Genomic DNA, 13,269 nt, shown 5'->3' with positions numbered 1-13,269 from the left:
CTTAGTCCAGGTATTTTCTGGAGGCTGGCAGGAGCCTGGCTTGGGAAAGAAACCCTTGGTGCTACCATCTCATCATACCTGGGGGAAATGGGCTCCCTGTCCCTCATCACTGTTTTTTCTGTAATTAGGGGGACAGAGGAAGACACGTGCAAAGCCTGTGGAAATGGAAAAGCTGGGAGGAAAAGTATTTAGGGCTCATCTCAAGTTACATGAAGTTCTTGCTATTTTTAACTGGACAGGCAAACCTTTTCCATCAGTTAGACCCCAGAGAAAGCGTGTGGGAGACGTGTAGGACACCAAACCTCACCGCTCTGGCTGCTGATAGGCTGCAGCTCTGCAGATCAGCACCAGGCTCAGACCTCGCCGCATCGATGCTGCACAGGCAGGAGTTAAAGGGCAGCCTCTCGGCACCTTCCCAACCACACTCGGAGGCACCTGCAAGATGCACAGAGACGCTGAGCTGCCTCGGGCAAGCCAGTCCCTTGCAACCAGCTTTTTTGGATACCCCTTCTCCCCCCCATGCTCACACCCTGGCAGATTGTGTTTTACAGGGTCGGAAATAGATGCGCGAGAAGGGGCCTCGCAGATCCCAAGTGAAAGCCATGCTCAGCTGTCGCCCACCCCAGCACCAGCTGCCAGCCCCAGACGCTTCCCAAAATAACTAACCCGTGGTGGGCCCCCTCGCCCTCCTCGGAGGGAAGGAGCGGTTGTTTTGTACCTACCAGCCTCGCATCATGGATAGTACATTCTGCAAGGTCCTCCCGGAGAACAGGAGCACCCCCCTCTCCCTGGCAGCATCCGTGGGCTCCAAAAACCCCTCCCCAAAAGTTGTCCCGTTAACAGAGGGGTCCTGTGAGCAGCCGGCACAGACTGGGTGGGTGCTGGTGGCCTGGGGGCCGTGGCACGGCGGGCTCTTGGCACTGACCCGGCTGATGCCTGCAGAGTGATGGTGCCTGTCACAGGAGGGGTGTGAATCCATCAGTCTGGGGGTGGTGGCCATTCCCAGCGTTGGCGTTGCCACCCAGGTGTGTCTGCCACAGCCCCGGCGAGCCCGTGGACCTGCGAGAGACAGAAGGACCAGGGCATTTCTGAGTTTCCAATTAGCAGGGCTTTAATTGCAATATTAGTTGCTCATTAGCGGGAAAAACCAGATGCTCTTAGGAATTAAGTAAGCTGCAACGATCTTTCTCTCCACCCCAGGAATATTTAACTATGTCTCATACAAGCGTTTCCTTTGTACCGGGAGCATGACTGGTATGACTTGTGTGGGTGCTGCGCCTGGCTGTTGAATCACTGATGAGCTCCAGGATCCGTGCGACGGGCAGCCGCTGGCGGGAGCGGGGACGAAGCTGCGAGGAGGTCTGGGTGTTTCTGGGTGGCACAGTTGGGGTGTCTTCGCGTGTGGTCGAGGGAAGGGTGGGAGCTGGCAGGTCCTGGAGCTGCATTTATGCTAAAACAGGGTGAAAAAGCGCTTGGGTTCTGGTCTGAGCAGAGAGCTGGGGATGTCATGGGTAGGCCTGACGGTTATTTGCAGAAATATATGGCTTCAGGAGCATAAAGAAGAGCTATAGAGCAAGCAGAGGTGATAATAACATGGAGAATCAGGTTCCCGGAGCAGTGCCAGGATATTCCCACGATGCCCTGTTGCTGTGCTTGCATCCAGTGAGGACAGGGCATCGTCTGGGACCAGATCCTCTTGGGAACAACCCCTTCTGAGGTCAGATGGGTACAGTGACAGTAGGAGGGAGGCTGAGACTGTCTCAAGCCCAGCTCCTGATAACGCTGTTCGCATTTGCTTGTATAAGAAGCAATTTTATGTAAACTGCAGCTGTGCGGGGGAGAGCCGGGGCGTTTCGGCACCAGAACTCTCACTGCTCTGCGCACAGGAACACGGGCTGGCTTTGTAAACAGCCCCAGCTCACCCAGGGCACGAGCCATGCTCACGGGCTGCCCAGGGAGCATCAGCTCCTGGCACAGCCTTCTTTTAATGGCGCCGTCCCATCGCTGACTGCTGTTTTGTCGCCCGTCACCGCACCGTTTGGTGACCTTCCAAGCCCGAGGACACTGTCCCAGCCCTCTCCCCACTTGGCTCACCTCCTCATTTTCCTGGGGGCTATAATTCCCCACAGGCTGCCAGGGCAAACACCAGCTTTTCCTGGGAATAAACAGCTCTTGGCTGCAGTTGCAGCCTTTCAGCCACCAGCAACAAGGTTTGTCTCACTTCTAAGTCCCTCTTGGGCTTGGGAGACAGAAAGAATCATCCATCACTTTTTCTAGCCCACGTATTTGCTGGTGCCATTAGTTTGTGCTCAGGCTAACTGTCCAGTAAGCATTTGCTGGAGAGAAAGCACGAGGCTCTGCAGGAACACAGACGTTGAAAATCATGGGGCTTTGCTGACTTAACACCAATTTTTTGTGGGTTGAGCAATTGTCCCCAGGCAGGGACAGGAGCCTCTCCCCGCTCTGCCAGGGCTCCCACACAGGGAAATGCTGCCATCTCCCCGCAGAGGGACCAGACAGTGTTGGAAGTAGGCACAGCACAGCGAGCGTTGAGCCAATACCCTCTAAAGCTCGCTCTGCCAATATGATTCATTGTTAATTTAAGAAATTCCTCTTATTCTAGTACTGTCTTCCCCAAACATAGCTCAAGCCAGTCGCCTCAGTGCCTCCTACATCATCACATGGATGATTTTGCCCTGCTCTCCCATTAAGACCACTTGTTGACTCATCCCTGGTCAGGACTTGATTGCTTGATGGATGGAAGAGAAGCATGCGCAGCTCCTTCAAGCTCTTTCCAACACTGATGCTGAATTCAGCGTTGATTTTTGGCTTTTCCAGCAGGGTTGGCAGGAGGAAGGGCAGCATCAGTGACCTTGACCTGAGTTGCTGTCCCACAGGAATTGCGTGCATGGAATCAGTGCTCGGTGCCGCCACCGGGCTTCGAAACGGATGCAGATTGCCTTCTGTTGCTTTTTTTCCCCTATTGAGCCATTGCACCTTCACCTCCAGGACCTGCAGCGGGATCGTTGGTCCTGGCATAAGAGCCCAGCTGCCAGGGGACACCAGCAGAGACGTGGCAGTGTCTCCTACTGCTGCGCTGGCGGGAAGCCCACCCAAATCCTTGCCAAGGCCACTGCTGGCTCCTCTAACAAGCACCAGGCAGTGAGTGTGAATTCTCTCAGTGTTCATTGAAATAACATTAAGTGTGATGGACTCCTGGGCTATTAGAGTGGATGTAACATGTAATTGAGGCTGGTTATTCTTCATCTGGAGTGTCCCCCTTCACTAATGGCAAATCAGGGCAGAACACATGGTGCGTGCTTTGTGCATCCCGGACTCAATTCACTCCCTGCCTCCCACCAAAATGATCCCAATGAATGTCAATGAATGAGCGGGGGACAATGAATTAGAGTGAATGAAAGCCTTGTAATGGGGCCCTTCTCCGGCACCCAGCCACAATGGAACACCACAAGGATGGCGTCTGCCTGGGCGGTGTTTGAATTCATCCCCATTAGCACGATTAGGGTGAAGATTACAGGGTGGGGGCAAGGTCAGCTCCATTGATGAGGCTCTCCAAACCCTATTGCTGCCATTTCTTTGGAGACCAAAATGAGCAGGTTTTGGAGAGCCTGGCTCCAGCTGGGCATGGGGAGAGCGGGTTGAGCTCTTAATTCAGAGCGGAGACAGGCAGATGCTCACGCAGCCCAGGGTGGGTCCATCTCATCAGCCCAGCATTCAAGGATCCTGAAGTCAGAACCTGGTTTTGATTGCAGATCCCAAGTCCAGCTCAGCTGGATTGCTGCACTCCCAAGTTTTGGCTTACGCCATTCTTTTCATTAAAACACGTCAGATGCTCCAGGTAGCACTTGCGTGGCTTTTTACCATAGAAATGCCCACGTTTTCCCTTGGGGCCACATTCCTGGTGTCTCAAAGACCCAAATCATGGGGTAAAACAGGAGCACATCACCTGGCAGCGGTCGAGGGGGAAAGAGGAAGGAGGCTGCTCCTGGATCCAGGCTCTTGGCAGCTGCTGCTGTATTATCTCCTCATCTCCCAACAAACACCCAAATGTGTGGGTGCATCTGCACAGAAGTGATGAATAATAATCCAAGAGGGAAAAAGAGTAGGCGAGAGAGTGCAGGGGAGAAGGAAGCTTTCACATGCCAAGGGGAGAAGAACAGGATCAGCAGGGAGAGAGTAATGCTGCAAAGCCTGGAAGGAAACGAAGGCTCTAAGATGACCTGTCTGGGGGAAGGCAGAGAGAAAGCAACTGCCTGTGAAAAATCTGCAAGGAAGAGGGAAAGGCTTCAAAGGAACTGCGCTGCAAGGAGATAAGGCGAAATTCCTGCAGCCCATTCAGAAAGGAGGCGATGGGGAGAGCCGCTCTCCCACGTGCGATTGCAGGGTAGGCATGACTGCAGGGAATGGGGCATGCCATTCATTTTTTCCCTTCTGTTTCTGCAAAATCAACAGTGGGTGCATCCCTGCATTCAGCCCCGATCCCATGGGTTTAGCCCACGCTGCCTGGGTGTTTACTGGGGGTACATCCCATGGACAATCACCGCCGGACCCCCACGCTCCTGATTCAACCGCGCCAGCTCGGTGGGTTTGTTAACAGCCATCTCAAGTCCCACAAAGGGTCCTGGGACCAGACTTAAGCACAGGCACTGTCCCTCGGCGCAGCATTGCTCCGGGGGGGCAGATGCAGGACTCGTGCCATCACCCTGGCCCCCTCCCCACCACAGCAACAAAAGGGCTTTGAGGGGCTCCTTTGCCAGAGGTGGCAGAGGGAGAGGGCAAGGCTGGTGTCTTTTCTGGCTTTCTGTCTCGGTAATGGGTGAGTGACAGGGCAAAGCGCGTTTCAAAGTAATCACATTTAGCTCTAGGAGCCAGGCGAGGCCGGGAGCAGGGGGCTGCAGGGGTGGGCTGGCACAGTGGCATCGCCATCGCGCGCTGGCAGGCACCCACAGACCCACAGGAGACAACGTGCACCCCCCAAACATCCAGCCCAGATATGCCTACACACTTAGCCAAGCTGCCTGCCCTGCTCGCCGTGGTGTGAGCTCCCCTACAGCCATGGGGCCAGGCACCCTGCTGACCCGGGCACAAGCCCCATGTCCAGCACCCCTCCCAGGGCTGCACGGACCGAGGCACCCACCGTTCCTGGGGCATTTTCAGACCCTGCACTCTCAGAATTACTTTTTTCCAACCCCTGTTTACACTGTGCAGTATGCCTAACCTAACTGAACCGCGGCTTTTGTCAAGCACGCAAAAGCCTTTAAAATATACATATATATACATGCATCTAAATATATATGCATGTACATAATGACTCGTTTTTGTTTGGCTCAGCAAACCGATCTGGCTCCCTGCAGTCACACAGTCGCTAGATTTGGTGCAGGCGAAGATAGAAGCATGTACCACCAAGGCTGAAAAAGGAAGGGGGACAAGTCTGGTCCCCTCATTTTTAGAGGTGCCCCGGAGCTGGAGCAGAAGCTGGTGCCCTCTGCTTGCTCGCAGCTGGGCTGGCTCCAGCTTCTCTGTCTGCTAATGCGGTGCATGAATGCCAACTCCTCCACCGCTTTCAAAGTGTTCATTTTTAAATCGAAAGAGGGAAGGAGAAGAAAAAGACGTGCCCAACCCTCTCAGGCATGTGTAGGAGGGCTGGGATTGATTGAAACGCCTCCTGCCAAGAGGCTGGAAAGTCCCAGCTCTCCCTGCTCACATTTCTCCCATCTTCTGCAGGCACCCAAAAAACTAAAGGTGCATCTCTCCAAGGGGACTGGTGCTCTGGCCATGGGGACAGCGAGGCCCCAGGTCCATGCACCCTGCAAGGCTCTGTGTTTTAAGGCATGAAAGCTGCCTGCCACCTCTGCCCTAGGTGTGTGTAAATACAGCGGCTGCTTTCCCCCCCGCTCGCTCGCACATGTCGAGCGCTGTCTCCGGGATGGTGTCGCTATAGTTGACAGCTTTGCTGCTGTGACACTGCCTTTTCTCTTCTGCAGGCACACACACACACACGAGCATGGTGTCGGGAACACAGGCTGGCGGAGCAGCCTCCTGTGCCAATTATCCTGTTCCCCGCAGCGATTCCTCCCCCTCCGCACACATTATGCCTCTCACCCTGTAAAAATGAATGAAGCCGAAGTCATCGATCACTTTTAGCATATCAGCATCCAGGCAGCAGTTCAGACCTCAGTTCTTACTTACTTCTCTTAATCTCCCAAAAATGGATTTGGGGATTAAAGCGGATATTCTGTCTTTTCAGGACTTTTCTTTGACACTTAATCAATCTGGGTCCTCAGGGCACAGAGGGAAAGAAAACAAGTAAAGCTGAGGGATGAGCGTGGGTTCCTGTTACCCTCTTCGGGATGCAGATGAGCTGGCACCTGAGTGTAAGGCAGGACATCATGAGGAATGGGAAAAGGCAGGACATCATGAGGAATGGGAAAACACGGGAATAATCTCTAGGCTTTGTGGCTGAGGCAGCAAGGATGCCTTGGCACACCGTGCCTGCACCCTCCATCACCGACCCTCTCCCACTGTCGGATGAGGTTTTACCCCCCGGGATGCCTGCTCGGGTGATGGGAGCCCAGTGTGGGGCAGCTCCCGAGGAGAGCTGGATGTTGTAGCACTGGTGCTGCCAGGAGTGGAAGCTTTGAGCTGTTTCGCACACAGCGGAGAGCACAAACATTTCCAATCTCAGCATCCTGTGTAACTGGGATTTAGCTCATTTTGATTATACACTAACTTCTGCCTACGAGCAGCCCTTCCTCCTTCTCCCCACCTCACCCTTTAGTTATCTAGATGGAAGGTGCATTTCCATTATATCCCTGACACTGGGAGCCAAACATTGCAAGGGCCACCAGGAGCCAGGATTTTCGGGGTTTTATTTTTTAACCCCACAGCAAAGAGCGTTAATACACAGCCCCGCATACCTCCGAACCGTAATCACAATACTTAGCACACACAATGCCTCTCCTCTTCAAGTGCTGCACAGACATTAAGCGTAATTAAGCCTCACAGCATCCCTTTTCGGGTAGGTTAAGAGGAGTGCTGAAAACTGGAGAGAAATCAGGGAGCGACAGGCTGATGCAGGAGAGGTTGTGACCGTATCTCGCAGTGTCTGGAGGTGGGATCCATCCTGCACGGCACAAGCAGGAGGCTGGGTGCCTGTTGAAATTCGTGCCTTTCAGGCTTTTAAAAATCACTGCAAATCCCTTTTCTCCTCCTTATGTTTAGAGACTTGTGTTTCATAACTGTCCTGGCCTCATCCGGGTGCAGTGTACCCAGCAGTTCCCGAGCCCTCGGGCACGGGGCAGATGTCCCCAGCTGGCCAGGGGCCATGCCACAGTAACTGCCCGCCTCGGGGACACTGGAAGCTCCTGGAGCCACCCCTGGCACAGGGGAAAGCCCTGCTCTTCCCTGTTACCCTCCTTCACCGGAGGTTTTCGTGGAGGGATGGGGAAGAGCAGCCGTGGGCTGGGGTACCAGCCTCAGCAAGCATCCCTCTCCCTGTCTTCACACCCAAGGACCGAGCAGCTCATCTGCACCCCACCCCCCCAACCCGACACACACTGACCCATCCCTGGACACACACATGGAGCAACTCACACCCTGAGGTGCATGCCCCCCTTTTTTGCACAAGCCCTTTCACATGCTGATGCCAGCTGGTACCCAAACTCACGTGGGCTCCTGCCCATGCCCAAACCGTGGGCGCAGCATCGCACCCACCTCCCACACCGCTTCCTCTCACCCTGCTCTCTTTGCCTCCCCCAGGCTCGCAGCTCCGGGGTGCGGCGAGGTCTTTGCTATGATTGCAGCAGCTGCCGTCTCTACCCGCTGCCCGGACCCCTCGCCACACGGTTCAGCCGGGCTCCGCTGCATGCCCTCCGCCCGGGAGCAGCATGGGCAGCGTCAGTAGCCTCATCTCCGGCCACAGCTTCCACAGCAAGCACTGCCGAGCCTCCCAGTACAAGCTCCGCAAGTCGTCCCACCTGAAAAAGCTCAACAGGTACTCAGACGGGCTGCTCCGCTTCGGCTTCTCCCAGGACTCCAGCCACAAGTCCAGCTCCAAAAGCAGCAAGAATGAGGACTTCTTTTACATCAAGGTCAGCCAGAAATCGCACGGCTCCCACCGAGCGGACTATACCTCGCTTGCCAGCGGGGAGCTGGGCAGCCAAGCCGGGACGAGCGGCATGGATTTCGGAACCCCCACGCCGCAGAAGCTGATGCCCTTTCCCAGTCAGCTGGAAGTGGTTAGTAGGGGAGATGGCCATCCCAGAAGTGTGGGGGTGTCCCCCAGTGCTGTTGGACTTTTAGGGTAGGACAGCATCTGCCCGCGAAGCAGGCACAGGTCTTGCCACAGGGTTGTCCTGGTCCAGGAGAAGGCTCATAGTGCCAAGGAAGCGGGAGGAGAGGGGCAGCGGGGAGGTGCTGAGGGCACCCTGCCACCTTCTGCTTTCAGGAATTTGGATCAGCAATATGATCTGTATCCTTTCGTTTCCAAACATACCATCTGCCTCCCAACAGTGGCAGTGTTACCCATCAGCATCCTCCTGAGCTTTCAGCCCATGATGGAGGTCTGAGCCATCCCCACCACGGGGATCTCATCTTGGGGTTATGAGGGGTGGGGGACAACAGGTGACATGGTGTCAGACTGTGCTGACGGGCTCTGCTCTTCTCCCCAGGGCGCGGAGAAGCCACTCGCACGACCCACCGCCTTCAAGCCGGTGCTGCCTCGGTCCAGCGCCATCCTGCACTCCTCCCCGGAGAACGGGGGTCACCTCTCCCAGCAGTTGCACCCTGCAGACAAAGCCAAGGAGCAGGAGCTGAAGCCAGTGCTGTGCTCAGGGGGTCTGTCTGACTCCGGCAGGAACTCCATGTCCAGCCTCCCCACCCACAGCACCAGCAGCAGCTACCAGCTCGACCCCCTCGTCACGCCCATGGGACCCATCAGCCGCTTCGGGGGCTCAGCCCACAACATCTTGCAGTGTGCCATCATCCAGGACAGCAACATGATGAGCCTCAAGGCCATGTCCTTCTCTGACGGGGGCAACAAGATCCTCAACCCCGGCAAAGCCCCCCACCACCACGCTGCCGAGAAGACCACTTGCATCCGTTCACCCATCTCCACGGATGAGTCCACCATCCAGGAGCTGGAGCAGAAGCTGCTAGAGAGGGAGGGGGAGCTGCAGGAGCTTCAGTCGAGCTTTGAGGAGAAGGAGGTCAGCTCCTGCCAGGTGTATGAAGAGAAGCAGCGGCGCTGCAAGGAAGAGCTGGAGGGTCTCAAGCAGAAATGCAACAGCAAGCTCAAGCAAACCTCACAGAAAACCCAGCGAACACAGCAGGTCCTTCACCTCCAGGTGTTCCAGCTGCAGCAGGAGAAGAAGCAGCTCCGCGAGGAGCTGGAGAACCTCATGAAAGAGCAAAACCTGCTGGAGACCAAACTGAGGTCCTACGAGAAGGAGAAGACCAGCTTCGCCCCGGCACTGGAGGAGACCCAGTGGGAGGTAAGCGGGACGGGGGCACGAAGAGGTACTTTGGGCTGTCAGTGCCAAAAGCAGAGCATGTGCATGGAAGGCAACAGCTCCAGCACCACACAGTTCTCCATTTCTGTACCTGCATCCAGCAGCACCGGGGAGGGTCTGGGCAGAGCAGGTGGTGCACACGCTCAGCCCAGGCTGTAGGAGATAGGTATTAAAGCCAAGGAGAGCCCTAGTCTGTCACATGGAGGCTCCGTAAGGTATAATGGAGCAACTCGCTGCCCCTCTTAACCCCTCAGCACTTCACATCACGCAAGGAGACAACTACTACAATAAAAAACCCCAGTCATTAAAATAACTTTGTGTTTCCAACCTCCAGCACAGGGTTTTTCAGGCTGCCTGCCCCAAAGGAGCAGTAAATCTGCCTTCCCACGGGTAAATAGGAACTACTGGGACTCGCTGTGGTCATTTATTTGAGAGCAGTAAAACCTCCCGCTCTCTGCTTGTGCTTGATTTTCTCACTGATTGGGTATCACTGAACAAAGACATTTAAAATGCTGGAAATCTGGAAGTGAGCCTGCTCGCCCACCTGAATAACACACTGATGTCACCTCGCTGCGGCTGTAGAGGGAGAAGCATAGTGCTTCGAGGACCCTTTGCCCCCACGCATGCAGGAGTTTCTCACAGCACTTTCAGTATCTCTAGTTTATTTGCATGTTTGAGACACCTTTCCAGGCTGTTCGCAAGCCCTACCAAAATTCCAGCCGCAGGATCCCAAGAGCAGATGGATGCTGAACCCCCAAAAGCTGTCTCCAGGACCAGCTGTACCAGCTGTGCTTTAGGCTCTAGTGGGATGCTCCAGTGGGATTTGCAGGCTCCCAGCTGCGATTTTGCAGGGTGTAGGGTGCAGTTGGGTGTCTGTTTGCGAAACAAGCTTGGCGAGTTTAACTGACCGTGTGAGCAGCCAGCGGTGGTTTCGGCAAACACGTTGGACAGGGTATGGAGTCACAAGCACTTCAACACCATCCATTTCCATACCTCAGCTCCTTCAGTCCTCACAGATGTTCACAAGCAGCCCTTGTCGGCTGGAGTGTTGATGCATGGAGAGCATGGGGTTGTCTCCAGCCACTCTGGGAGCTGGGGCATCACCCTCTGTGCCAGGGCATTTCCCTGGTTGGGATTTCATGGTCAGGGTCTCAACGTGCTGAACGCCAGCTGTGCCCAGCATGGCTTGCAGGGAGCATCATGGGCACCGCGGGCTTTCTCCGAGGCACAGCCCTAATTGAGGTGCTGCATCCCTCCCCACAGGTGTGCCAGAAGTCGGGTGAGATCTCCCTCCTGAAGCAGCAGCTGAAGGAGTCCCAGACAGAGCTCAACACCAAGACCACCGAGATCCTCAGCCTGAAGGCTCAGCTGAAGGAGGTGAGGGTGAAGATGGAAGGGCTGGAGATGAAGACCCAGGACCTGGAGGGCTCCCTGCGCACCAAAGCCATGGAGCTGGAGGTGTGCGAGAACGAGCTCCAGCGCAAGAAGAACGAGTCTGAGCTGCTGAGAGAGAAGGTGAACCTGCTGGAGCAGGAGATCGTGGACCTGCGGACGGAGCTCGCCATCCTCAGGGAGCAGCTGAGCGAAGCCCGGGAGGTGTCCAGGCCTTGCGCCGTGGCGGACGATGCTCAAGCCCTGCAGGGAGAGCTGGAGAGGCTGAGGGCAGAGCTGAAGGCTGAGCGGGACAACAACGAGCAGATGACCTCTAGCTTCCAGCACGAGCGGCAGACATGGAAGGAGGAGAAGGAGAAGGTGATTCACTACCAGAAGCAGCTGCAGCAGAGCTACCTGCACATGTACAAGAGGAACCAGAACCTGGAGAAGATGCTCCAGCAGCTCGCTGCAGGGGAAGATGGCAAGGAGCCCATCGAGCTGGACATACCGGGTGCCGACGTCCCCTACGAGGACATCATCGCCACCGAGATCTGAGCCACGTCTGCCTTCTCCTTGCAGCTCGGGCGCGGGCGGCTCCTCCAGGAGAGAAGCGCTGCCCCGCAGCTCAGCCCTGTACAGTTCAGATGAGCCATGTATTTATTACTGGAGCTGGTGACCCAGAGCCAGCGAGCCAGCCCTTCTCCCTCCCCTCCCCACCCCACAGCGATGCCCTCCGCTGCCTGTCGTGTTACAGAGGTGAAGAAGCAACTTGTGCCAATGGTGACGTGCCAGCAGCTCCTCCTTGTCCCCCGCTGCCCCCTCGGCAGCATCCCTTTGGCCCCCTCCTAGGACTGAGAAGCCGGTGATGGGGGCGGTCAGGGAACAGAATTTCAGCAAATAATTTCCCGTTGGGTAACGAGATGATGCAAAACTCCCAGGGGATGCTCTGCTCCAGGCTCAGAGGGATCCTGCGACAGCACGGCTCTGGGGACGGTGACACCACAGCCCTCGGAGAGGAATCATCCACGGCGTGTGTCCAGCATCGCTCCCTGCTCACAGCCCGAAGGAAGCACCAAGCTGCTTGCACCCCCCCTTAACCTTCCTCGGGTCAGTGTGGGACCGAGGAGCCACCTCCTGCCACCACTGCACATCCACTCCTCCCATCCTTTGGCTGCTGTAGTGCCTCAGCAAGGAACCAACCTGCACACACACCCCCATTACAGCCCACACCCCCACCAAAATCACCCCCCACGAATGAGCACAGCCCATCCCGCAACATCCCCTTCACCACGGCCTCACCGGCACATCCCTCCTCCCTGGACCTGTGCATCCACGGTCACCCTGGTGTTCCCTGCTCTGACGGACACGGACTTAGCGTCCCTTTCCTCCAGCTGCCAGATGGGCAACTGGATTGAAGAATTAGCAGAGATTTTCAAGCCACAGTCTGACCTGAGGAGTCACGGGGGAGATGGGTTGTGTTTGCCCTGTGACCACACGTGCTCTCACTTGCTCTTTGCAACTGTCTCCCCCCAGGAACCCCCACTGCCTTATCTCCTCCCGTGCCCTTACCTCCACGGGATCAACAGGAGCCAGTTAAAAAAAAATCCAAACCAACTTCTTGCTTTTTGTTTTCCACCCCAGCCCTTAAAGTTTCCTCCTGCTGCCAGCAAGTGGATAACAAGGCTCCACTGCACGTCACCAGCAGTGACTGCCCTGTCCCCGCCATGGCTCGGCATGGGCTGGGAGGGAATCAGCCAGCATCCAGCTTGCCAGGGTGGAGGTCTCCAGCCGGGACCACTTTGTGCTAGTGCAATGGTATGTTTACTGCAGTATCTTTGTTTACCCACTAGCGAGCTGGGCGCCAGCCTGGGAAGCCCCGTCCCAGGGTTGCAGGGAGGGGTCTTGCACGATCCCGTGCCGCAAATTCAGCCGTGGGCTCAAAGCTGCGCACCAGCAGCAAAATTCAGCATCCCTCACCCCACTCCAGCCTGTAAAGGCGACACACGGAAACCAGTCTGTGCCTTCTGCACCTGCCCCCGAGCACCCCCCGACACACATCCCGGTTTTTTTAGCCGTGATCCGCTGGAGGAAAGCCAACCTTGAATCCCGGATCCAGCCCTTTGGCCGTAGGTCAGGCCACGCCGGGTCAGCCAGCCTCCGCCCAGACCTGCTGAAGGGTGTTTTGGAGAGGGGGATGGAGGATGGCGCCCAGCTTCGCTCTGGCTTGCGAGGCCGGAAGGGATTTTCTGCATCATCCAAGCCATAGCCCTGCACCGAGGCCTCCACACCCCGCGTCGGAGCTGGAGCACGGTGACCAGGAGCTTTCCAGTGCCGAGGGGAGCAGAGCCCTCCCTGGCTACCCCAT

General features: G+C 56.2%; 1 protein-coding gene across 1 annotated transcript; it reads left to right on the top strand.

The window, feature by feature from the left end:
* The first annotated feature begins 7,907 nt into the window (after window positions 1–7,907).
* Window positions 7,908–11,459, top strand: LZTS1 (leucine zipper, putative tumor suppressor 1). The gene is made up of 3 exons (XM_010159788.1): window positions 7,908–8,258; window positions 8,691–9,512; window positions 10,794–11,459. The coding sequence occupies exons 1-3, from the start codon at window positions 7,908–7,910 to the stop codon at window positions 11,457–11,459; spliced, it is 1,839 nt and encodes a 612-aa protein (XP_010158090.1).
* Window positions 11,460–13,269: the final 1,810 nt, after the last annotated feature.

This window comes from Eurypyga helias, unplaced genomic scaffold, assembly GCF_000690775.1.
Source record: "Eurypyga helias isolate BGI_N326 unplaced genomic scaffold, ASM69077v1 scaffold26599, whole genome shotgun sequence".
NCBI lineage: Eukaryota > Metazoa > Chordata > Aves > Eurypygiformes > Eurypygidae > Eurypyga > Eurypyga helias.
Note: the sequence above shows the minus strand (reverse complement) of the source record. Positions and strands in the feature narration are given on the sequence as shown.

Coding starts and splice junctions, on each gene's coding strand:
- LZTS1 (XM_010159788.1), top strand. CDS start 7,908: ATGGGCAGCGTCAGTAGCCTCATCTCCGGCCACAGCTTCCACAGCAAG. Junction 8,259..8,690: donor TTCCCAGTCAGCTGGAAGTG/GTTAGTAGGGGA, acceptor TCTTCTCCCCAG/GGCGCGGAGAAGCCACTCGC. Junction 9,513..10,793: donor TGGAGGAGACCCAGTGGGAG/GTAAGCGGGACG, acceptor CCCTCCCCACAG/GTGTGCCAGAAGTCGGGTGA.